The 27,680-nt window shown below is 26.9% G+C and overlaps 1 protein-coding gene across 1 annotated transcript in view; it reads right to left on the bottom strand.

Annotated features, from left to right (window-relative positions):
- The window catches only part of LOC101239002 (sorting nexin-25), a 49,627-nt gene extending 36,788 nt beyond the window's left edge, over nt 1-12,839 (bottom strand). Inside the window, exons 1-4 of the mRNA XM_065814389.1 lie at nt 11,654-12,839; nt 6,232-6,618; nt 4,039-4,193; nt 3,271-3,479 (exon numbers count right to left, since the gene is read on the bottom strand). Of these exons, the coding sequence (XP_065670461.1) occupies nt 3,271-3,479; nt 4,039-4,193; nt 6,232-6,618; nt 11,654-12,573 (1,671 nt within the window). The 5' untranslated portion in view covers nt 12,574-12,839. The remainder of the gene's footprint in view (nt 1-3,270; nt 3,480-4,038; nt 4,194-6,231; nt 6,619-11,653) is intronic.
- Nucleotides 12,840-27,680: the final 14,841 nt, after the last annotated feature.

The raw sequence follows: 27,680 nt of genomic DNA, 5'->3' as shown, positions 1-27,680 counted from the left end.
ACAGACCGATAATTTTTTTCTTTAATTTCCATTAATTCCATTAATTTCTTTTAATTTCATTAATTTTATATAGAAAATTCTTTTAATTGTTTAAAAAAAAGTTTCATTTAATTAATTTTATTTTAGTTCGATTAAATGAAAGACAAAAAGCAAAAATTTTGGAAAAAATTTCGAAACCTACAGTTTGATTATCAAACTGTAGGTTTCGAAAATCGTAGGTTTTGAAAATTTTATATAATTTAATACAAAATAAAATTTTATATAATTTTACAGCTTTAAGCAAAAATTTAAAACATTTTTGTACATTTGACAAACTTATAACTTGAGTTTAAATATATAATTTAAATTTAAATAAGTTTTATTATTAAAAAAAAGTGATTCTTGCTGATAAACATGAGTTAGTTAGGTTATTTAATTTATTTCATTTTCTAAATGTCCTTTTTCATTATAAAAAGTAAATCTATCTATATTGTAATGGTGCTTATGACATTTTTTCATATATTAGTTTCTTTATTGCATGTAAAATGCCAAAAACTAGTTCTGTTATTTGAGTTTTGACAAAAAACCAACTAAAAAAGATAGTGAAGTAGTTGCCGATGCAATTTGCAAAGTGTCGAAAAGTGTACAAACCTGCTGAAGGTTCGATATCTAGTATGAGATAACACTTGAAAATAATTCATTCATCTTTGTATAAACTATTAGTTGAAAAAGAATTGAGATATTCAGTTGATCAAAATGGCGAAGAGGAAAATAACTCTACAGAGACATAAGGTAAGCTATAACAAATACTTTTTCACTGACACTATTTTAACTAAACAATTCAATTGAAAAATTGTTTAATAATTTCAGATGAGTATGTTGAAGAATCGATACAAGGTCTATCAGCAAGAAAAATAAAAGTTATGCAAAAAGTTTCAGCTTGCTCAAGTAGTCCCAGCTCATAAAATATAGACAAACAAAACAATACAACAGTATCTAAGTCAAAATAATATAGTTTCTCTACTTCAAAATATCAGGAACAAAAACAGTTAGTTATCAATCTTAATATCACAAAGTTCTTGGTTTGTGAATCTCTACCCTTCAGTATAGTTGAATCTCAAGGTTTTAAAGATTCTCTTCATAGTTTTGATTCTCGGGCTAATATAAAGAGTAAGACAACATTTTCTATGTTACTGATAGTATATCAGAATATGAAGGCAGCTTTAGATAAAATGTTGGCAAGTGAACTAAAAGATGAATATGGTGTAGGATTCACCACTGACTGCTGGACTTATAGAGCAGTAGATTCATTTATTACTTAAATTCTGCATTATATTACTGATGATTACACTTTGAGAAAGTTTGTTATTAGCTGTGAAGAGTTTTCCGAATGCCATACTGCTCAACATATTGCTAATGGAATAGACAAAATGATTGGGTCAGTTGTTGGCTTGAAAGCAAAACAAAAAGTGATGATTACTGATGCTGCTAACAACATGATAAAAGCAATGACAATCATAGGATTAATACTTGTTTAGGTAGAGCATTAAAAACAACAAAACAAAATAAAACAAAACTTAATATTTGAAGGGTTTAATTGCTTACTGAAACTGAATACAGTATCAGAATGTGGTACAGAGGGTTTTTAAAACAGAATTGCACATTTTCTCCATCCATACTCCAACACAAACGTTTTAAATTGGGCAACACAAAGGTATTAACATGGTGGAAAGACTATTCAAAGGTTTTTCCCATCTTGGCTAAAATTTTCAGATCTATTTTTTGCCTTCCTGCATGAAGTTCTCCATCTAAAAGGATTTTCATTTCATCAGGAAATATTGTAACTTGTAGCAGGGAAAACCTTAGCACTGGCACAATAAGACAATTGGTGTCTTGCCATGACAACTTTGAGAATATTAAAGTAAAAAATCAGAAAGTAAACGATCCTGTGAATAAAAATAAAGAAGAGTGATAACTTTTATTTTTTTACTATGAACAACTATGTTTATGTGTTTTTAATTTTTAATATTATTTTGTTTCCTTTCAAGAATATACATATCTGCTATGCAACTATGCTTAAGTGTTTTAATTTTCAATATTACTTTGTTTGCTTTTAAAAATATACTTATCTATTTTGTTGTATCTTTCAAATAACACCCGTTAACGGAAATTAAGGGCCGTTAAAAATTATCCTTAATAAATTTTAATGGGCTGTTAAAAATTATCCTAAATAATTTTAACACCACGGAAATTAACGGTTTTTAACGGACTGCCAAACGCCCATGCTTAAAAATAATATCATGGTCACTGCTTAAACAACCAATTATTTCCAACCTATCAGTTCCATTAACCAAAACTAATTCTCACTTGACTCACCATTCAGTAAAGTCACATTTATTTACTGTATATCTCTTCATGCTTTAAAAAACTTTATTCATCTAGTTTCTTTCCTTCACATCAATGCTTTTAATATTTCTCCCGTCTTCATGTTTTTTAGACTCATACAGTTAAAAAACTTTATTCATCTAGTTTTTATCCTTGCACATCAATGCTTCTAATATCTCTCCCACCATGTTTTTTAGACTCATACAGTTTACAGTTTTTTAAATCTTCAACTTTTTTCTTGTTCTTTGACAACATTGTTTGTTTTCTGGTAACTAAAAATTTAAATAGTGGTTGCTTGTATCCTTGTTGAGAGTGAATCGGTTGGAAAAAAACTATTTCCTCACTCATTGATGATTCTATCATTGAAAGTTTAGATAAATAAAATTCGAAAACTCATTAATCAGAGAAGTGAGGATTTTTATCTTTTATAAATTTTTAACATTTTATTAATCAAATATCAAAGATATTTAATAATACAACTAATGTTATTAATTGTACCTCTTTGATATTTGTTTCAGCATTTTAAAAAAATCTAAGTCCAATAAAGCAAAACATCTGCTAACTAAAAAAGAACAGTAATATTTTAAACATTTTTTTCGACCAAACGCCCCTGGGCATGTTAGAGTGATGTGAAGTTTTATTTGGGTTGTACAAACATTGACAACAGTGTACAAACATTGACAAAGGGTTTTGTTCGAGCAAGTAGCTTATTAGTTTGAAAAAAAAAAATTTAATTTTTAAACTTTTCCAGATCTTCATTTTTCTTTTTAAAAAAAAAAAAAGGTGGAGAATTAATGGTGAAAAGTTGAGCATGCAAGAGTGTGCATATATATATATATACACACACACACACACACACACACACACACACACACACACACACACAAATATAAACATAATATTTACCCTTTCTTTAAAGTTCAGTCCATCACTCCAGTCTAATTGCATTTCAAGATCTTCACCTAACTGTGCACGCATATCATCCATAGCAGATTCTAACTGGCATACAAACTGTGTATAGTCATGACTGAGAACAAACTCAGGATAAATACTTTCTTCCATTATTGAGTAAACCTCTTTTTGAGCTTCATAAAACACCTCTGGATCTCCATTTCCTAAAATAAAATGCATAATATACCAAATGTATCTTAAAAATATCTCATATGACTTTCTCACATGTATTTCATTAAGATTATAAGTGTATGAAAGTAAAATATTTTGTCAATATAAATTCACCACTCCATTAAATTCACCACTCCATTAAATTCACCACTCCATTAAATTCACCAATCCATTAAATTCACCACTCCATTAAACTCACCACTCCATTAAATTCACCACTCCATTAAACTCACCACTCCATTAAATTCACCACTCCATTAAATTCACCACTCCATTAAATTCACCACTCCATTAAATTTACCACTCCATTAAATTCACCACTCCATTAAATTCACCACTCCATTAAATTCACCACTCCATTAAATTTACCACTCCATTAAATTCACCACTCAATTAAATTCACCACTCCATTAAATTCACCACTTCATTAAATTTACCACTCCATTAAATTCACCACTCAGTATTTGTGAATATGTAGTAAATATTGTATTTGTTTTTAGTTTCTAAACCTATGCATGTTTTCTGCAAAAGATTTATTTTAACAAATTATACCATAAATAAACTCTTCCATCCCTCTAACAAGCTTTGAATTAAACTTAATAGCTTTATCAGCAGAAGGTGTTACATACTCTTGGAATATTTCATTTGCACTTTGAAGTTGTTTAGATATTGGTGTAAGTCTAAATTTTTCAATTGCTATCCAAATCCTAAAAATTAAAAAAACATTTACCTGCAATCAAACTTAAAATAAACATGTAATTATTTTATTATATTATAGTTATTACATTTATCTAACTATTTAATTATGCATTTATCTAATTATGCAATTTTATTTAATAAAATTGAATATATTTATCTATTAACTTAAATATAAATCTATAAGTTAATAGATAAATATAATCTATTTATCTATTAACTTATAGATAACTTATGGATAAATAGTGATTTATAAAATAAATGCAATTTTATAACACTTGTTTTATAAACCATTATTTGATTTTAAGCCATTTGATTTGTTAAGTATATATTTTTTATAATATAATATAAATAATAATGATCATTATACACTTGTACAAGGTGGCCCGTAAGTCACTTTACATTTTAAAAATTAAATAATTTTCTTCTATTAATATATTTCTATTTCTCTTTTCAGAATTAAAAAATATAATCTTTGGAGATTTTTGGAATGGATAAGTTTACAACAGAACAACGAGTGAAGATAATTGAATTTTACTTTGAAAACAGACAGTCAATTGTTGCAACGCAAAGATCGTATATGCGCCATTTCAATGTTCGACATCCTTCTAGTAGGCCTGCAACATTGAACCTAGTGATGCGTTTTCAAAAGCATTGCTCTGTAAGTGAAAGGTCTAGAAGCAGACAAGGTTGTTCAGTATGTACACGTGAAAATACTGAAGCGAGCTGTAGCATTGAAGAGAACCCAACCACATCCACTTGAAGGCATTATCAAGAACTTGGCATCTCACGGAGTTCTCTGCAGTGCATTCAAAGAGACTTGCACATGTACCCTTACAAGGTTCAATTAGTTCAATCTTTACAACCACCAGACTTTCAAAAGCAATTAAATTATGTTGTCAGGTTTCAGAGAGCTGCAAGAAATGACGATGAGTTTATTCACTAGTTGATACTGGGAGATGAAGCTCAAATTCCATTTGAATGGACATGTGAATAAGCAGAATACCAGATTCTGGGGAAAATCCAAGTTCATGCGAGTCCATTGCACCTGGTTAAAGTTACAGCATAGTAAGGAGTAACATCAGATAGGGTTATTTGGCCCTTCTTCTTTAAAGATGTAAATGAAAATGCTGTGACTGTGATTGCTGAGAGATATTGAGACATGCTAGCAAATTTTGTTCAACCTCAGTTAGCAAACATGGCAGGGTATTGGTGGCAACAAGATGGAGCAACTGCACATACCGTTAGAGCCACAATGCAATTGTTAACTGCAATGTTTCAGGATCAGATAAGCTCTTGTAATTCCAATTTTGAATGGCCTATATGTTCTCCTGATTTGACAGCACCAGACTTTTGGCTTTGGGGATATCTTAAAGACAAAGTGTATGCAAATAAGCCCTGAACTATTCAAGAACTTAAGGCAAACATACGACCTCAGATGTAAAAAAGTGTCATGAAGAATAGCTTAGAAAGTGCTCGACTTTGTGAAGCCGAGAATGGAGGCTATTTAAGAGACATTATCTTTTGTAAGTCAGAACTAACTTACAGACTCTAAACTTTGTAATAAAAAAAGAATTAATTAAATACAGTCATTTAAGAAAAAGTTATTTAATTTCTAAAATGTAAAGTGACTTATGGGCCACCTTGTACAACTATAAGGTGTAAATAATAAGTATAACACAAGTATAATATGTTTAATATACCATAATATGTTGCATTTTTATATATAATATATATATATTTTTTATATTATATATATCCGATATATATTTTGTATTACAAATATTGCATATATTTTATATTAAAAACTATTTTGTTAAAAAAAAAATTGTTCAAATGATCTTAAGAATGTCAAAAATAAATATTACAAAAAGATAACTATGCATTATTTTTATCTGTTTACAAAGCCGCAAAATCAAAATTAAATTTTACAAAAAATCAGTAAGAAAGTTGCAAAACGACATTAATTTCTTTTTCTTGAAAATATAAATTTATTAAAATATAAAATGTTTATAAAAGTTTACTAAATATATTTGTACAAAAACTTACCCCAAAAGATTTTCTTTTTCATTTCTTTGCAAATAAAGCATAAAAAAACTCCTTGCCAAACTGTTATCCATAATATCATTAAATGCAAGAACTTTACTGGATTTTGTGCCAAAACCTCTTCTGGGAGATTCTTGTTCATTATTGGCTTGAAAAGGTTTCCCTTGGCCCAATCCATAAACACGATAATCAGGGCCACCAAGTTGTCTAATGCGCTTTTCGCATTGTAGTTTTGATACTCTACATTGGTTTATGTAGCGCTTAAGATTGCGATCTTGAAGGGCTTCTTTTTTGTTTTTTTTTCCACTTTTTGATATACCATCATGCTCTGTAATATTCTTAGAGTTGTGGATAACAGTAGCCTGCATAATTTCTGCAATAGTATGATACCTTTAAAATCATTAAACATAATATAGGTAATGAAAACATAAAATTATTAAACATAATATAGATAATGAAAACATAAAATTATTAAACATAATATAGATAATGAAAACATAAAATTATTAAACATAATATAGACAATGAAAACATAAAATTAGATAACTAGTATAACTTTTTTTAAGTTTAAAAAATTGAAACCTTGAGGATAACAATTATAAAAAGAATTTTATAAAAATATTTTTTGTTTAAATAAAGGCTAAATTTTGATTTTTTTTTTTTTTTCATACAGTAAAACGGTTTCTTAGGACAATTTTCAATTTTGAACAACTGTAGGACTAAATGAATAATTTATTATTTCAAACAAAAAATGTCAAAACATGGGTCTGTGTGTGTACATAATCACTGAGTTTTTATTTTTGCAATTTAGATTACTCATAGTTTAAAAAAAATATATTTGTCCCAAGTATTCCACTGTCCCAAATATTCCACACACTACAAGGTGTTACTTGGGACAATGGCTTAGTTCAAATTTAAGTAACCAAGGTCAAGTATGGTCATTTTATGAATTTACTTACGTTTTAAAAAAACTACAAAATTTAACTCAAAATACAGTGGAAAGAACTATTTTTGGTGATTATTTATTGAAAGAAACAACATTATAATAATATTCAATACATTTCAATGCAAGTTAGAGTTTATCAAATAGTTAAATTGGAATGTAATTGAATTCATGGTCTTTTAGATTGATTACATTCATGTTTTAATGAATTTTAAATTTATCAGTTTAATGAGCATATGAACGACATCCAAGTTTTGTTTATATTTGCAACCCTTTTTTTTTTCGGAATAAAGCTAAAACAAATTAAAGTACCTATTGTGTTATTAATAGTAGGTCTATAACACCTAACCTAATACAAAGAATAAAATAGGATGAATGGAAAATGATAAAACAAACATATTGTAGGGAATAAACATAATTTTGGAGTCACTTCAAATATGTCCCAAGTAAAAACTAAAGAAAAACACTGCTAATAAACTTTCATCCAACTCTAATAATATCCAAAGCTAAATATAAAACAGTTATAACAATTTAATTCTGTGAAAAATCAACAAGCTCCTAGCAGCTCAAACAGTTGTTAAATTAATGGCACAGCAGTTTAACTTTTCAGCCAATTACCAATGTGTTGAACTGGTTTTTAAAAGCTTAACAAAAAAAAGTAGGAAAATGAGGATGCGAATTTTTTTTAAATGTTTAAATAAAAAGGTCAAATTTTAATTAAAAAAAAAAACAACAACTTCATGTCGTTACTATACAATTATAAAAGTTAACAAATTATCATCTTTGTATTAATTGTAATATAAGTTACTTATAAATATAAGTATGCCCTTATAGTTAGTACTTTAAACCACATTTTGAAGTACTTACTATAAGGGCATACTTACTGTGATGTCAAAAACATTGTACTTCCTGTATTACTTTTTTGGATCTTAATACTTAATCTTTAGTTTACACATTTTCTATGAGCCTGCCAAATTTCATTGATTTATTTTATACAGCATATACCCTATTATTTGTAGCACCTAAATTCTATTTTTATTATATTGCTAACATTTTCCATGTTTAATATATTGCTTTTTTTTATTTATTCTTATTAATCAAAAACTCTTTAGTTACATTTTTACTGTTTATTTTAAGTTAGGAAAGTTACAAAAATCTTTGCATATTAATAAATAATATACTTTAAAATATTACCGTTTTGTTATTAAGGAAATTAAAAATACTTTTGGTAAACTAAATTTGCTAGTAAAGTACACCAAAAATAACAACAACAAAAAAATCAGAAAAGAAACTTGCAATGAAATGTATCATTTATATTATATTTGCGTAAAACATAAAAGAGGATACTTAAATTTATATAAACTTTTTTTAAATTTTATTTACAAATGCAAAAGTTTAATATACAAAAACAAAATTTAAAAATACTAAATTAATCATCTTTTATTAATTTACAAATACAAAATTTACTAGATATCTAAATTCACTGCTTAAATTTACTCGCTGCCTTCGTGCGAGAAACAAATCCCTTAAATATTTTGTTGCTTATTTAAATTAATTCTAAAATTGCATTTTGCAACAGAAGTTCTTTTAACTAACTTTCTATTCAAACAAAATTGGCATTTCAAGTAAGTATTTTATCTTTTGGTTTTAAAAACTTAAGTATTTAAAATCTTAAATACTCAAAAACTTTTCATACAATATATAGTGTTTATATCGATAGTCATCAATTAAAATATTGTTTCAGCTATTTAAAAATTCACAAGTGGAAACCATCAAAAATATTTTGTCATTAAAATTTAATACTATTAGGTTTTTCCTTTTTTTTTAACATTTATAATATAAAAATGAAAATAAATATTAAAAAAGACAGCATATATAAATAATTGTATAAACTTTTTAATATTGTATTTAAAAGCGATGTATGCAATTAAAATTGATCAAAGTATCAAATTCATTCATTCTAATATACCATATACTAATATACCATGTGTTTATGATGCAAAATGATTTTTAGGCAATGTTGTGGAAATATCTAAAGAAAATCAAGACGTTTTTATCAAGTTCATGAAGTCTATTTCCTTAAACACTTTTACTTGGCCACATAAGGAAGATATTTGCTGCATTCAAATAACGCATGTTTTATGCAAAATTTCATCTTTAAAAGTACAATCAACTACTCATGTTTTTTGTTGGCTTTTTGCCACTGATTAAAGGTGATATCTTCCATGCTATGTCTATCAAACAAAGCAGTAAGATACTCTTTGAGTGTGTTAGTATCTGGGCAATTATTGCAACTGTGCAGCATGCAGTCTCGATTTGTTAAGTCACATACAACTAATGTCAAGAGGTCTTTATAGTCTGAAATATCTGGTATTTGTAATGCTAAAAGTTTTGCATATTGGTGGTACTCACAAACACATATTTAATGGAGACCTGAAGCACCTCCAATAGGAATACACCACTTTGGTCTAAGTTTTTTAGCAAAATCATTTAAAAGATTCAATGTTTATAACTGATTGTTTATTACATAATAATATTATTTATTACATAATCAACATTGCATTATGTTGACAAGTCAAATAACTCTTATAACTTGGTATAAGTTGTAATCTAAATTTGAAAATGATAATCAAATAAGTCAAATTAATGAGGAAGGGTGGAATCGTGAATGTATTGAAAAAATATTATAAAAATTATAGTCATGATATCAAATATTAGGTAAATTAGACTAAAAGTCTTTTATTTCAGTTTTACCTAATAGGTTACTAATAAGTTTTATATGAGAGCATTAAAAAATAAATTTCAGTTTTTATATGTGTATGTTTAGTGGTGTGTTTTGGCATAAAGGCACTTCATACATCAGACATAAAACCAGACACACCATGTATGGAGAAGTGTTCAATTACAATTTTTTTCTAAGTTCTGGGAAAAAATGTGAATGTTAAAAAGTAAATTATCGGGGGAGGGGGGGCAGGAAAGAGCTAGGGCTATTTAAAAATTGAGTTTAACTCAGGCTTAATTAAAGACTTATTTCTAGTACTGATTATGAAATATTTTTAAATTCATACATACTCTGTATTACAATATATAATACAAATTAAAGTACAACAATAACTTCATTTTTATTGTTTTTAATGTATTTTGGGTAATTTTTATTGTTCTGATTTTGTAACTTTCCCATGATTACTCACTATTTTTTTCTTCTGAAATCACTGTAATAAAGTCTATTAAATTAGAAGAAAAAAAAAATCTTATTAAAACCAGTATTGATCCTAGGTTACCGGTGGTTTGAAATAGAGGCACATTTTCCTAAGTTTTAGCCACAGCCATTTTTAGAGGTCTATAATATTTTACTGAACTGTATCTTATCAGTAAATTTCTAAATATCTAGAAGCCTACCATATATAGAAACCAAAAAAATATTTCTTTTCACTTATCAACTTTTTATACTTGCAAACAATTTTTTCAGTTTTTTAGGTAGCCATTATGGAAAAAAAGTTTTATTAAAGTAAGCCTAGAGTTGTATACAATAAAAGAAACTAGAAGGTTTTCTGAAATTTCGTTTTTAAAATATAGAGCTTCAAAATATGAACAAATCATGTTTTTGCTACTGAAGTTTTTATTTTTGGAAAAATCAGAAATTTCAAATGACCATATTTCATGAACCACAACTGATTTTATGCTGAAACTTTCAGGAATTGTCTTTCTCATTGATATTAACAAACCTACTAAGTTTCATCAAAATCTGAGGGGGTCCATGATGGATCTTGTTCCAGTTGGCATGGAATGACCCACAAGTTGAATAATTATAATTTAATATTATTAAAAAAAAAACATTTTTTAATCCCGCAAAATTTTTATGTTATTTTTAAGCAATTATGTAATTTTTATGTAAAAATTATGTACAAATACTTGATTTACAAAACACTAAATTTCCTTTATAAATTTAGATACAAATATTTAAAAGAAGAAATCAATATTGATAAGAGGGTATGTTAGACCATTATCTCCATACCTACCCTGATATAAAGAAATTCATCTTTTATTTGGCAGTGGTCTGAAAGCAAATTATGATCAGTTTTTATATTTTAAAAAATTACCAAAAAAAATTTGCTTCTTTATGATAGAAATATGCATTTTTGGGTGGCAAAGCTGGTAGTTTGGAGCCCCTCTTACCCCAAGGTATGCCCTGCAGATAAAAGCCTGTGTACATTTTTAGCCCACTTATATACCTATCTTTTGATAACAAGTTATAGACATTTAGATAAGAATTGACAAAGTTATAACTTTATATATCAAAAATTTGTTACTTAAAAACTCATAGCTTTTTGTAAAATTGTTTAATTTGATCATTTTTTCACCTTTAAAATATTGTATTTAAGGTCTTTTTAATAATAACATTTTAGTATTTAATTAGTTTAAAAACTTCACATAACATACCTAAATAGAAAATATTTTCAAAAATATGAATAAATAAATCACCTAATTTGCTTTAGTGTTTCAATATCTGATGTTGTATTAATCATTTTTATAAATTCCTCATATGTTTCAGCATATGCATACTGTTGTTTTTGTGTTTCAGTACTTTTTTCTTTATCCTCAAGATAAATAACCAAGGTTTGGTTAATATAATCAGGATCACAAATAGATTCTGCAGTAGCAAGGAAAATAAAATTAGCTAATACTTCCCGTATGGCATATCTCATTGGTAGACAATTAGAATCACTTTCAGGTAACAATGTTACAAGAAGACAGTCTGCACATAGTCGTAAATATTTTACTTCAGATTCATGATCTTTTAAACAAGGGTGAAGAAGAAAAGGTTTAGTTTGTCCAGGAAATTGCCTTGCGTCTGATAACCTTAAATCATGAAAGTGATTATGAAGTACCATCACAAGACTGTTGCATAAAAAATTTAAACTATCAACTTCATTAAGACGAATTATTAAATTCTCAATAACTGTCCACAACTCTTTATTTAAAATTTCTACAAAGGCTGTTTCATCCTTACCAACATCTCTAAACCATGATAAACAAAAGTCATGAATTACTAAATCTATAACTTGTTGAATTGTATTGTCTAAATCTTTCGAAATTACAATACGATGTTTATAATAATGTTTGTTATAGCTTTTGGCCATTCGATTTAGGAATTCAGATACTGCTTGTTCTTCTTGTAAAAGACTTGGAGCAGGAGGTTCACGGTGTTTTCCTCTACACAGTACTAAAGCTAAGCCTGATATCAAACTAAATATCATTATTAAAATTATCATCAACCAGGAAATTAGGAGTTGAAGCCAACCAACTGAATATAAAACAGCACAAATACTAACACAAGAAATGGAAAAAATATTTGATTTTTTCAAACTTTTTAACATCGAGCACACTTCATTCCAGTTCATTTTATATTTTAATTTTCTTTTTTCCTATTTTTTCTTTTTTTTTTTTTTTTGTTTCTTTTTTTTTTTTTCTTTTTCTTTTCATAAGTATTATATTTCTGTTTTCTCAATTTGAAAACAATTTAGGTACTCATGTTGTTTTAATGTATAAGTTACGTCGTTTAATAACTGTTCTGACGTTTAAAGTAACATCATTTTGACATAAAAAATGTCAAAATGAAGAATTTAATAAAAAGGGTCATTCCATATCGCGCTGTGGAATGCTATTCTTTTAACGTCGTTTTTTTAACGTCAAATGTTTTAATAATTTTTGTGAACTTTACTCTCTTACATCTTTTTTTAAAATTAAGCTAGTACCTTGAGACTTTTTGCATCAGTTAGTTTGACTCAACTTCTTTCAAACTATGTATAGAAAACATTCTATTTTTTATGGCTTCACTTGTATATTCTTCATGTCTTAAGACCACTATTGATAAAAAAACATGTCGCGGGAACGTTTTTTCAAAAGAAGTTTTTAAAGCTAAGAATTCCTAAGTACCAAAACATATCATATTTGTTTGACAATTTCCATAAAAATTTAAAAGGGATAAGGAATCTAATGAAATGGTGAACTTTTTAACATTTATACATAATTTCTAAGTTCTCAGCGTTTAAAAACTGTAAGGTCGGTTTATTAAAAATAAATTTTTTTTTCAAAAGATTCCCCGTGAAAAAAGCCTTTATAGCCTTTCCTGTATTCAAATCAAGTATTTACTTATGTTTTCTTGAAGAAGTGGTATATAGGATTTATTTGTAGAAATTATGTGTATTATGCTTTTTTTCCTTGGCGTATCGTTTGTTTTGATTTTTGCGACAGACTTTTAATACGTTCTTATTTTGTTTCGGTGCCATTTCCAAAAGCAAATTTCCCATACTTAAGTATGAGGCATTTTGTCAAAAAATCATTCGTTTTTCCAGCACAAAAAATGCAATAACTTCGAATCCACTGAACTTCTAAAGTTGAAAGACCCCTCATTCATTAATTCTTTTTAAGCTCTATACAACTATGTCAATCATGAATAAATATGTTGACAAAAATAAAATCCTGTGAAATGGAAGAAATTTTTTTTTAAATCTTATCCTATAAATTAGCTGCAGCTATTTTAGCTGCTGTCTATAATAATACTCTTTATAGGGTAGATTAGGGTAATACTAGCACCTTGGTAATATAAGCATACTTAAAGATTTCTTAGATGTAAGCAGTGAAGTTAAGTGATCTTAGATGTAAGCAGTGATTTTCATTGCTTTTTGAATAAAAACAAAATATAGTAAAAAATTTATTTTTACTATATTTTGTTATTCAAAAAGCAATGAAAATATATTTTTCTGTAATTTAAATTCAAAAAAAAGTTTGAATTTTAATCGTTTAAAGGTTTGAGTTAATATAATTGAAAAAATAACGAAATAACTTTCTTTATTTTTTTTGTGCGGAAAACATAGTAGTATTGTTTCAACAAAAAGTGGCTTAAAATCTTTTAATGATAAGTTTTGTTAATTAGGAATCATTAGATTTCAAAAATTAGTTCTTAATGTCAGGTTGGTATTTTTTTACTAAATTAATGTTACTTTTTTGAGCTAATTAAAGTGCTCATATTACCAAGTGGTTTGGGTAATACGAGCATTTTTGCTACTTTTTTAAAACCTCTTTTTTTATAAAAAAAAATTTCGGGTGCCCAAATATCTTAGTAGATTATGAGTATTGGTCCCTAAAAACTGTTTATTTGCAAAAATTTTGGATCCAGCTTAATTATTTTTGAAAATAAACCAATTTTCGCTTAAGGTGCTATATTATCCCAATCTACCCTAATGATTGCTGAACTAGTCACTCTCTCTCTCGCACTCTCTCTCTCTCTCTCTCTCTCTCTCTCTCTCTCTCTCTATATATATATATATATATATATATATATATATATATATATATATACATATATATATATATATATATATATATGTATATATATATATATATATATATATATATATATATATATATATATGTATATATATATATATATATATATATATATATATATATATATATATATATATATATATATATATATTTAAACAACTTTAAAAAGTATTCTACACAATAGAGTGCTCAATGTTCTTAAAAGAACAGAGCAATTATATTAGTAGTAGAAAATCACTTAACAAAAATTTTTTCCATAAATATATATATATTTACTATTAACTTTTTAATGTGATAAACATATCTTTTTTTAAATTGGTAAAAATAGCATAACTTATATTATGAGCCCTAGTTTTCCGACCATGACAGTTCCCACCGGGCACATAACGTCCGCACGACGTTCTTTAAAGAAACACTTAAAACAAGATAAATCAAAATTTGTGTGTAATAAACACCAATTTGATTTAATTTTAAACTAATTAAGAGAAATATTTTTCTCAGAGACAATGCTTGGAAAGCTTTTCTACAAAATGGTCTGCGACTCTGAATTGAATAAGAACTAAGTTTTTTGGAAACAATCCACATTTTGTTTCATACATGAACTGTAAAACTAGATAGATGTTAAGTTTGAGAATATTTAAGGCACTATCTACGTAAAAGGGGTTCACAAGGAACAGCTTTACCAGCTCTAAATACAAATGAGGAAGTTAAGCTTAAGAATTACTGTTGTTTGTCTGTTTAATTTTCTATTTGTTACCAACTACATAAAGTCAACTTTATGTAGATTGAAAATCTTCCTAATTCAAACGTTTAAATTTATCATTGAAAATTTAATTAGAGAGATTGTACTCTAGCTAAATATATTTATTTAAGAGGCTATCGTATTTCAGATAATAAGATAGTTTCGTAGAACAAAATACAGTCATATTTAGATTGGCATTTAGGTTTAATGATATATTTAGGTTCGCTTATTCGTAGGTAACAAACTTAATTGCAAACGAATAGATTTTCAATAAATTTTATTTAAGTTTAAAGTGTTAAAAGCATTTATTTGGTATCCAATCAAAGATTTAATTTTTTCAAAGTATAAAAGTGTTAAAAAAAATTATTTGGTATCCATTCGAAGATTTAATTTCTTTAAAGTATGATTTTGATTCATTAAGTTTTTCTCTAAATTAAAATTCTGCAAACTTGTGTTTCTGGTAGAAAGAATTTAGGTTAGTTTTTTGAGTGTTTCCCGTTATAGTATTTTTATAACTAAAATGACAATAAATAAAAATTATAACACTATTAAATGTTTTCTTTTTTACAATGCCATTGAAGTTTTACTTTCATATATAATTATGTTGTCAATAAAAGATACTTAAGTTTTTAATTTATAAAAGTTTTCTTACGATAAACGATGACATATTAACTGTTAAGTAAAGGATAAAAAATGGTGTAAATTAGCTCAAGAGTCAATAGTAAGTAAAAAATTAAATAATATATCATCTTTTAACAGTCTGCAAAAATCAAAACCCAAAAAGTTTATATAAATAATCATTGAGGTTGTCACGCAATTTTTGACCGTTTTTGACCCCTCCTCCTAGTCACAACTCTTTAGTAGCAAGTTTAGGATCAAAAACGTTTTTTACCCCTCCCCCATTCACAACTCTTTAGTAACAAGTCCCGTATGAGTCATCACAAAATCACTAACCCCTACAACCTCCATCCACCTCCATTGCTTTCAAGCGTAACGTTATTTATGGACAACCATTATAAAAAATTATAATGTTATTCCGTCATAAAACGCGCCAAGTTCTCCTCAAGTTTCTGAAAGTTAGATTTTGGCGCAAAGTATCGACGTTCTATCTTTTTATTGGCAAAATTAAAACGTGTTTTTCTTGCATAGTATACACAAATGCAGTTTTTTAAATAATTTTTTATGGTTTTAAAAATTTCTTATTTTATTTTTTATAGGTGTTTATGTATTAACGTAACTTAATGTTTATTTAACGTAACTTTATGCTTATTAACGTAACTTTACATTTGTTTATTAACTAAGTGCAATTAAAAATTTCAATATCTAAGAACTAGCCGTTTTTTAATTCAACGAAAAAGACAGATAACTTCATTATCATTTTGAAAATCGTTAGCACATTAACATTTAGTACCACATTGGTTAATAATGCCAATAATACCAGAAGTCATGTTATTCAATTTTTAGCCAGAACTTGTTTTGGAATGTCTTAATTAAATCAAGACATTTGGAGCCATATCAAGAAAGTTGTAGAAATATAGTTGTAAATGTGTTTCCGGTGATAAAACAACCAATCCATAAAATATTTAAATCTTCAATTATTACAGGATAAATAAATTAAAAATAGCTAAGGCATTACCAATATTAAAAACCGGGATGTTCATTTACACTAAATAACTACAGACAGACATACAATAAACTGTATAAATATCTAATAAATAACAAATTCCTAAATGAAAAACAGTTTGGCTTCCAAAAGCAACATTCAACCGAAAACGCAATTCTTGATATAATAAATAATATAAATGACTCCTTTGAAAACAAAAAGTACATTCTTAGAGTCTTTGTTGATTTATCTAAGGCGTTTGACACAGTAGATCACGCTATCTTAATTAGGAAAATGGAAAAATATGAGATAAAAGGTATTGCACTAAACTGGTTCAAAAATTTTTTCTTGACAGAAAACAATGAGTTATTGCTGATGAAAAAAAATTTTCAAAATTACTCATAATAAAGTGCGGTGTCCCCCACGGTTCCATTCTTGCACCTTTTTTGCTTTTAATATGCATAGACGATCTTCCTAAAGCCTTTAGTAAATTGGATGTCATATTGTTCGCAGACGACACTAATTTATTTTATGCATCCTCATCAATTACAGAACTTTATGAAACTACAAAACTGAACTTGAAAAAATAAACATTTGGTTAAAATCTAACAAATTATCGCTAAACACAGAAAAAACCAAATACATTCTTTTTCATTCTAACCTTATTAAAATACCTCCCGATTTACCTTCGGTAAAGCATTGGTATCCTTTACAAAGCTAGTTCTATAATGTCTCCTGATAATCTAAAGTTCCTATACTTCTCGTTCATACAAAGCTACTACATATACGCTAATGTTGCTTGGGCGAGTACTCATAAATCCAAACTAACCACATTATTTCGAAAACAAAAACATGCTGCAAGAATAGTTTTAAATAAAGATAGACTCTCGCATGCTGAGCCACTTTTAAAAAATTTGAAAGCATTAAATGTATATCAAATTAATATATTCCAAAATTTGTTACTTTTTCTCATATATATAAACTTGGACTTGTTCCTTCTCACTTTTCAAAGAATTTCTTTCAAAATAGCATACCAGAGGAACGGCAAACTTCAACGTACCTTTTAAAAAACAAATCACTTGCGCTTTTTCATTTCGTACGGTGGTTCTTATCTATATAACAAATTAATATCCAAAAATACTCAACTGGAAAAATCGAATAACTTAAATCCTCTGAAAACGTTATTAAAAGACCTCATTTTAAACACTAGCAACTTTATGAGTTTTTATTAACCACAAAACATTTAAAAATATGTATAAAACTAACTTTGTTCCGAAACCAATGTAAACTCTAATATCTCGAAAAACTCTAAATAACTCAAGAACAACAACAACAACAAAACAAAACAAAAAATAATAGGCTTATTTATCAACACGTGAACGACTATATATTACCTATTTAGCAAATCGTGTACCTACTTATATTTATTTGTATTGTAATAAAATTAAAAACATTAAAAACATCTTTTTGTCTACATTCTTTGTTTTTTGCATTTTGCATTTTTATTTGCATTCTGCCGAAACTGATAACGTTTTTTTTAAATATAAACTTATTTTAAATTAAATTATCCAAAAATATTAGTAACGCATAGCGGTTTCTTGATGACAAGACTATCGGTCTTCTGCTACATTTTTTGCACAACGTAACTTTGTGATTTTTTTTTAATTTTACTTACTTTGTAAAGATTATATATTACGAATTTGTAAAGATTAAAGAAGAAGAAAAAAAAAATACGAAAACGTTTCTTGTTATTTTTTTCAATAGCACTAGTGTTGAACTATGATTTTTGGAAATATAACTTAGGGTAGATAAGGGTAATCTGAGCATCAGGTTATATGAGCATTAGTTTTTTATTCATAACTCTAATGAGCATAGCAAAAGATTTATAGGGAGTGAATAGTAAAGTTCAAGTAGCTTTGTATTTTTTGAATTGACTTTTTGTGGTGATAACAGAAAGCTGTATAGTTAGTGTAAACTTATACGCAGTAATTAACGGCTCTCATCTAATTAAAACGCTATTCAATTTTTTGTTTTGCTAAAATATAATCAATAGAGAAGAAGTGGCGCATTTAGATCGCTTTTTGAAAAAGATACTTTAGTTTTTCTACTGTTCGACAAAAAGTTGAAACTTTTGCTGAAAAAGATAGTTCAGTTATTAATTCTTTAAAAAAAGCAAAGCCCAGCTAGTTCAAATAAATTAAAGTTGCTTTTTTTGCTTAAAAAAGAAGCAACTCATTGTCCAAAACTATCCCACAAGAGGGGATAGTTTTGGACGACATTGGGGCAGTGTAGAAATGATATAAAAAGACAAGAAAAATTTTTAAAACTTTCGTTTTTTTTATTGGGCAGTAATTATAAACAATAGCAGAATTAAAAGAATTATTACCAATAACAGAATTATTTTTATAAATATCTCAAACCATGGAGTAGTTTTTTTCTTTTGTATATGCAAATAAACAAAAATGAAAATACTATTCAATCACCTATCAATCTTATAAATACAAAAATATTAACTTTAAAAAATAACAAAGTAAAAGTAAAATGGATTGAGATAAACATTAGTTAAAGTTTTTTTCAACCAAAGTTAAATATTATGAACTTAATAATAAATGTGGAAACTGACTGGATACTTGCTGGAAAACTTATAACTTTTTAATTTTTAATAATTTATAAACATTTATATTCAGTAAGCCAATGTACTTCTTTATAACCCAAATACACCTACTGCTTCTCTTATTTTCATTGATATATTAAAAACATTAACTGCAATTATTAGTTTTTCTTTGTTTATTAATCTTTCACATTTCTTTTTATAGTTTTGCACCATTTTTAAACTTTACTTAATTTCTAGTTTTTAATAACTTATTTTGCCTATAAAATTATTGAGACGCGCTAAATAAAAATATAAAGAGACAATTTTCGTGAGGCACATTTGGCCAAATGTGCCTCATGAAAATTGTCTCCTTATTTTCTTATTTAGCGCGTATGTCCAATTGGACATACGTGTAAATGTGGCCCGTGAAAATTGTTCAATGCTGGTTTCAGAATATATTCCATACAATTTTGGTAAAAATTTTATGTCTTGCGATTAAACTTTTTATTTTATATCGTTAAACAAATCTCTATTATATATAATTCTAGGAGAAGCAGGTTCCTCAGTAAATCCTCACAATTAAAAGTTTGAAAATTAGAAAAAATATCTACAATGTTTCTTGAATCTAAATGACTTCCTGAAAAAAATCATGCGACGGTCATATGCGAATGTATTTTCAACTGATTAATATATTTAACTCGGCTGATAAGTTTGTACTTTTTTTTAATTTTCGCATTTTTCATTGTCCTACCCCTGTTCTAAACTGCCACCTTCTCTCCTACACATGAAAGTATCTATATTGCGAAGTTTTGATGTTGAAATATAGATACTTATTTTTTCATTAAAAAAAAATGCTACCTAGAAATTTGTTACATTTTTGTTTGGAAAATAAAGCATAGGAAACATTCATTTTTGACTTGATTTAAGAGGCTACCCCCCTCTGTTTTTAAATCTAAGTATTTTCACAAAAAAATAATATGGGTTTCTAGGTTTTAGTAGAACAATAACTTTAATTAAAAAAATTTAAAAAATATATGTGGTTTCCTTGGTAACCAAAAAATACCCTTAAAATTACCAAAAAATGACTTCACACCGTCCAAAAAACAAGAATTTGTATAGATATTTAGCATTTAAAATTTTACCACAATATTGTCATAAAGTAGGGCTATGAAGTGAGTGGATCAGATAACGTTTTGTCACCATCACTATAGCACGATCAAAGATCATGGTCAAAATTTTCATCGATTCTAGGTCTTTCTTTTTTTTTAAATGAAAAAAAAAATTCCATTCCATTTATTTCACAGAGTATAATATGGTAAACACTTCATGAAAATTTCATATTAAAATGTAATACGGTTCTTCAAATATATTGGACAGAGTGCACAAATTTCTATTTTGAGAAAAAGACAATTTAAGTTAAATTTTTGAATACAATATAATTTTCTTCATAAAAACAGTTAAAAAGTAACCAAAGTTTTCAAAACCCACCAGGTACATATAAGTCACTTTCTTTTTCGATTATTTTTTCATTCTTTTTCAATTTTTTGGCACATAATATTTGCCTTGTTAAGTTTTTAGCAGGGGTTATTCTAATTTCTGTTTTTTTTAATATTTCATTATTTAATGCTTTGCATCCTGCAATCATATAAAAGCCTGGTTCCATGTCCAGTTGCTTTAAAATATCAATAGATGTTTTTACTCCAATATTAAAGTTAGCAACAGCATTATATACACCAATTTCAAAGTGTGTCAGTGATACAAATGTTTGTTTTGGTATACGGCCCAAATCATTCCCTTAAAAGATTCATTGGCATTTTGAGTCTTACCATGCAAACATTTTTGTAACACACTGTCTTTAATTAAATCCTCAAATATAGGTTTTACTTTCATAATGACATCCATTGGTAAACCAGGTCCTGGCTTATATGTTGTCTTATTTTATCGTATTTGCACCAGCTGTCTGCACCAGTGGGGCAGTGTGGGAAATGTAAGCTATTATTTTTTGAGGAAGCAACATGAAATAGTGATGCTAACACTCCAGCTTTCATTTCTTTAAGTTTACCAATATTTTGCCTGATAGCATCTCCAACAAAGTTTTGTAACCAATCGATTGTCGCATCTGTCAGATGGGCTCTACCACCAAGGTCTTTTTCTATTTTCTTTAAATTTTGCAGTCGTGTTCCAACCCTTTTTTGATAATGACTAACACATTCCAGCTTATCAAATTCTATATCAGGGTATGTATTTTTAACACTGTAATTTTTACTATCTCCATCATCTAAATATTGAACATATCATAACTTGCAATTGTCAATAGAACATTGAAAGACACGTTTTGCCCCTTGTCTCCATACCCCCAGCAGAACCTTGGCAATTATACTAGCAATCATGGGAATTTCTCCATTGTGCATAAGCAGTTGGATCAGATTTTTGGAGGCTTTGAGTTAAATTACAACCTTTACAATATCTGGACATGATTTCAACATCTAAAACTTTGCCACTTACAGTAGAGATGGCAGTAAAGACTTCGTTCACCATCAAGTATCCTTGTTTTTGCCATGTTCCATCACAAGATACACAAATATCGGTTAATGTCAAAGCTGTATTTTGCAATTTATTAGCAGCATTTATCATTGTTTTTTCGGCTACGGCTTCAACAGCCGTTGAAGTTTGAAATTACATTTAACAGTTTTTCAAAATTGTTTTTAGTTATTGGCTTCGGTAAATTCATAATGACACAAAACTTTTTTATGCCTGCATATCCATGACCCAATAATTGCATACAATAAATTATTTGTTTATTGATATCAAATCCTTTTTTATTATAGTCAGAGTTAGAGGTGTAGAATTTTTGAAAATAGTTGCAACCTCTTTTCAGACACTTAAGATATAGTAAGGAAGATAAACCACGTTGTTGAGTAAATCTTTCACTTAGTGAGAGTGTGGAACAACCACACTCTGGACACAGAACAGAACTCAAAACAGACACTAAAACAGCAACATCTATGATACGATAACCAGATATGGCAGGTTTCGAAATAATTGTATCTTCTAAGTTTTCGACTTTATGAGCTGAAGCTGACAAATTAAGAGAATTTTCAATAATTGGTTGAATAACACAAGTGTTGTTGGCAGCATTTGAATTTATTGTCGGCAAATCGATATTTATACTATCAGAGACACTATCAGTATTCAGACAGTTGTGAACATTTCCCTTAAATCTTTTTCATTTATTATGAGTTTGTGTACATCTCTTCATTTGAGAAGCTCTTTCCATTTGGTCAGCGCAAGAAAGTATCACTCAGAATACGATCAAAGTCCAATGACAAAAACACGTAATTATGTGTGTATTATTTAAATTAAGTTATGCGAATTTTATTTTAATTATTTCATCTTTATAAAGCTTGTTATTGACAGCATGCTCGTAAGCTAAAAAATAATAAAATTATAGTTTTAAAATTAAAAAAAGTTTTAAATGGATATAGAAATGACGAGGTATATGTTAATTCTAAAGTTTAATAAGCCGTTGTAAGGATTTTTCCAGTTTGTATAAGTTTTTTATTCTTATTGTCAATAAGCGTAACTTACACAAAAAATTACACTTATTGTCAATATTATTGACATAAATGATTAATTGATTATTGACAATAATCAATCAATCATTTATTTCACTTTATAAAATAAAATTAATACAAAGCTAGGATCAGTCACAAACAGTTATGTTTGTGACTGATCCTAGCTTTATATATATATATATATATATATATATATATATATATATATATATATATATATATTATATATATATATATATATATATATATATATATATATATATATATATATATATATATATATATATAGCTTGTTATTATATATATATATATATATATATATATATATATATATATATATCTATATATATATATCTATATATATATATCTATGTATATATATCTATATATATATATATATATATATATATATATATATATATATATATATATATATATATATATATTTATATATATATATATATATATATATAAATATATATATATATATATATATATATATATATATATATATATATATATATATATATATATATATAGCTTGTTATTATATATATATATATATATATATATATATATATATATATAAATATATATATATATATATAAATATAAATATATATATATATATACATATATATATATATATATATATATATATATATATATATATATATATATATATATATATATATATATATATTTATATATATATATATAGTATGCAGACCTTTCCATTCTTACTGATAAAACTAACTTTATAAATTTTCAAGAACTGACTGAAATTATCGTACTTGATGTACCAACGTGTTGGGAAATTCTAGAAAAACGCATCAAGAAGTAGTTCAAGCTTATGCATTTCAAGTATAACACTGTTTTGGGAAATTAAGGTAAAAGTATGGTGCATAAAGTTGAATAAGTGCGTTGCTATGGCGTTGCTAGAGATATCACTTAGGAGTTAACTTAAATAAATAATTTCTCAGATAAACAAAGGTTAATCTGAGACTTCTAAAACGAACTTTATGATTCTACGCATTTGAAAATATTTGAAACTGAAAAAAAAAAAAAAAAATGAAAATTTTAAGGGGAGATAGCCCCTTAAAGATATAATTTTCGTGTGATTTGAGCATGCTTAATTTACTCATTGCTTTTAATTAAAACTAACAATATAAAGTTGCATTGGTTTTTAAAAATTGCATTGGTTTTATTTGCTTTTTGAATAAAAGCGAGACATAGTAAAAACTTTCAATATTATAACAATACTAAATATCTTTCTGTTGTTGAACTTCAAAAAGTTTGTATTTTCATAATTTAAAAGTTTACGAGTTAATAAAACTGATAACTTTTTTTTGCGTAAAACAAAGTAGTAATGTTTCAATAAAAAGTAAAATAAAAATAAATCATTATATTCCATAAATTTGTTCTAATTGTCAGGTTGATATTTTTTTAGTTAATTGATGTTATTTTTTTGATCTAATTTACATGTTCATTAGGGTTATGACAAAAAAATAATCTTTAGTCTGTAGTAGGAATCGATGAACATTTTAATACTGAATAAGAAAATTTTTTTTCGCATCTTTTGAGATCAAGTTGGATCTCAAAAGAAGTTAAATTTCATTGAAAGTTTAAAAAAATAATACAACTTTTAAAAAACATTCGTTTTTTTAATCGATACAATTTTAAAGAAGGTTACATTTGAAAGCGATTTTTATTTATGAAACCATTATAAAATTTTGCTTCTTTTGCTTCTTTTGAGGCATGTCTAAGTGGATCGTGAGGAGCGATCCCTAAAAATGGTTATTCGCAAAAGATTTGGATCAAGGGTTAGGGATGGTTAGATAAAGCAGAATTTTTTTTGAATTTTTTTTTACTTAAGGTGCTCATTATACCCTAATCTACCTTTAGTTTGAAAATCAGCAAGTTGTTGGCGCCTGTAGCAATGTAGCAGTGGATGCGACAAACAGTATATTTAATTGATTATGTTAAATTATAGACTTTGTAAAGACTGTCTGTACTTGTTGCCTAATCCAAATGAATAAAATAAAGTTTAAAAAAGTACAATATTGCTGCAAAAGATTTATAAACATAACATTTAATAATATATTATTATATAAAATGATTTATATTCGGCCAACGTAGCAGGGCTGGATTAAAGCATTATGGGGCCCTAAGCCAGCCTGAGATTTTGGTCTTGTTGCGCTAACAAATGAGTTGTATCAGGCGAGGCATAGTTTTAAATTTGATGAAAAAACTTTTTTACTTTTATTTATTTCAATCAGTTTCAATAAAAAACGAAATGAATAACTACACTTTCTTTTGCGTATTTAGGTCGGCGCTATTCTGATATGTTAGGCACACTAAGGACTTAACATTTTTTATATTACGTAAATTCAACTGAATGTTTCTAAATCAAAACAAGAGCAAATTTTTAGTTTTTTACAGGGATGTACCGGCCGGATTTTTTTCTTTTAGATCAATTCGCTTCTGGCTGGAATTAATTTTTTTTTTTTTTTACTTTTTTTTTTATGTGACACAGGCTGTGTAAATAAATCAAAAAATCATTATCCTACAGAGCAATGAAAAACTATAGATAAACCGTAAAAAATACAAATGTAATTTTATTTGCAGAAATAGTAGTACTGCAAATACATTTGCAAAAATTGCATTTGTATTTTTTACCTCGGTTTACCTATAGTTCTTCATTGCTCTCTAGGATAATGATTTTTGATTTATTTATAAAGCCTATGTCACAAGTTATAAGAAAAAAAGTAAAAAAAAAAATTATTTCAGCCAGGACCGAATTTAATTTAATTCAACCGGAACGAATTGATCTAAAAGACAAAAATTCCTGCCGGAATTCCGGTACACCTCTAGTTTTTAGCTCTAATCATTGCAAATATTTTAATGCAAAATTAAAAGAAATTAATTTTAAACTACTCATGTAAGTGTGATTTCAATTAAAAAATGTTTAAAAATTAGTCATTAAATAAAAATTATTTAATGATTTTGAGTAATAATCTTCTACCAATACTTTTGAACATGTTTTTAAAATCTTGTTCATTTGCGGACGTTTCGGTTTTATATAATAACTTATGTTTAACTTTTTTTGCAACATTATTATTCCTGTCAAAACCGTTAGTAGTCCAGTTATGACTATTAGTAATGAATATTCATAAAATCGAATTTATCTTTAGTAAAATGAATTAGAAAATAAATAAATTGTTTAGTTTTGTTATTTAAAATATGAAAAACAATACAAAACTGTTATCAACATTCTTGAAAAGACTTGTTTTCTTGAAACGATTACCATGAATCAAGACTACAACGTTCAGTATTTAAGACCTATGTTTGTATACATTAATTATTAATCTACCTTTGTTTGTATACATTAATTAATAAATCAAATAAAGTTGCTAATGTACGAAGTATTCAGCAACTTCTTGTAAATTTCTTAGTGAAGATACGGAAAGTTGATAATGTCAACAGAGAATTGCACTGTGAAAACGCCTACACTCTTGAAAATTTAGCTGTCCTTATTGCCTTGGCTTAAATTAATATATATTTGAGTCCAGGCCTTAAGGATAATGGCAATCAATAAAGAAAAGGAATTGAAATCTTTAATTGAAAATATTAGTTCAGGTTGCTTATTAGATCTAATTAAAGGAGATTTAAGATTGCTATTAAAGCATTGGGGGAATGCATTAAATTTTGTTGTTTTAAATCTCAACAGTGTGAGTCACAGCTACTTCAACAAAGCGGCGTGCTTTATATTGATACAAATACATTAATTAGTTGTAACCGATTAATTTATAATTGCACATTCTAACACCTAGTGTAATGGTTGTCCGTTTTCTCTACGCTATCTTTCAACTCGACTTCTTCTAACTTTTATTCTACTATCCTTCTTTCATCTTAAACTTATTCTTGGACCGTCTAACTTATTCTTGGTCCGTCGAAGCGGGTTATGATGCTCTTTAACAAGCTGAACTCGTCTTTGCAACGACTAAATTTTGTTGTGTTGAGAGATACAAATATTATTATTTCTTGAACACACTACGTATTTTATTCCAAAATACTGTGTATTTTGATAACCATTTATAATATTTCCTTCATGATTCTAAACATCAAAACATGAAATACTTGTACTATAAAATTGGAATTAAAATTTAATCATGATTTATTAATTAAATGGTAATAATTTGCCAATACCAATAATGTTGTACTGCACAAAAGTATTCTACAATACATGAAACTATAAAACTTTTAATAAACTTTCAAAAACTATAATAAATCGGGGTAAGAGGTAATGGTTAAGCTTCAAAATTGTCAGGAAAAAATGTTTTTGGATTTTTATTTTTTTAGAGAACTTTTTACACTTTGTAAATGTATAAAGTTTGTACAAAATATTTCGGTAAATTAAAAAAAAAATTAATTTTGTAATTTTTTTTTAACCTTTGCCTTTATAAATTAGTTAACCCTATTCACCCCTTCTCTTTTTGCTTATTCAATAATTATTTGTGTTTGTATAAATGTTTTTTCAGAGCTAAAAAGGTTCGCTTGTAATTTAATGAAACTTTATTTTGTTAAACTTGTTGAAATTTGCAACTTCGATTAATTTCTGCAAGTAATTTTCGTCAGACTTGTTT

The sequence above is a fragment of the Hydra vulgaris genome, chromosome 12, assembly GCF_038396675.1.
Source record: "Hydra vulgaris chromosome 12, alternate assembly HydraT2T_AEP".
NCBI classification, from domain to species: domain Eukaryota; kingdom Metazoa; phylum Cnidaria; class Hydrozoa; order Anthoathecata; family Hydridae; genus Hydra; species Hydra vulgaris.
The sequence above is the reverse complement of the archived record's forward strand: the minus strand, read 5'-3'. Positions and strand labels throughout refer to the sequence as shown.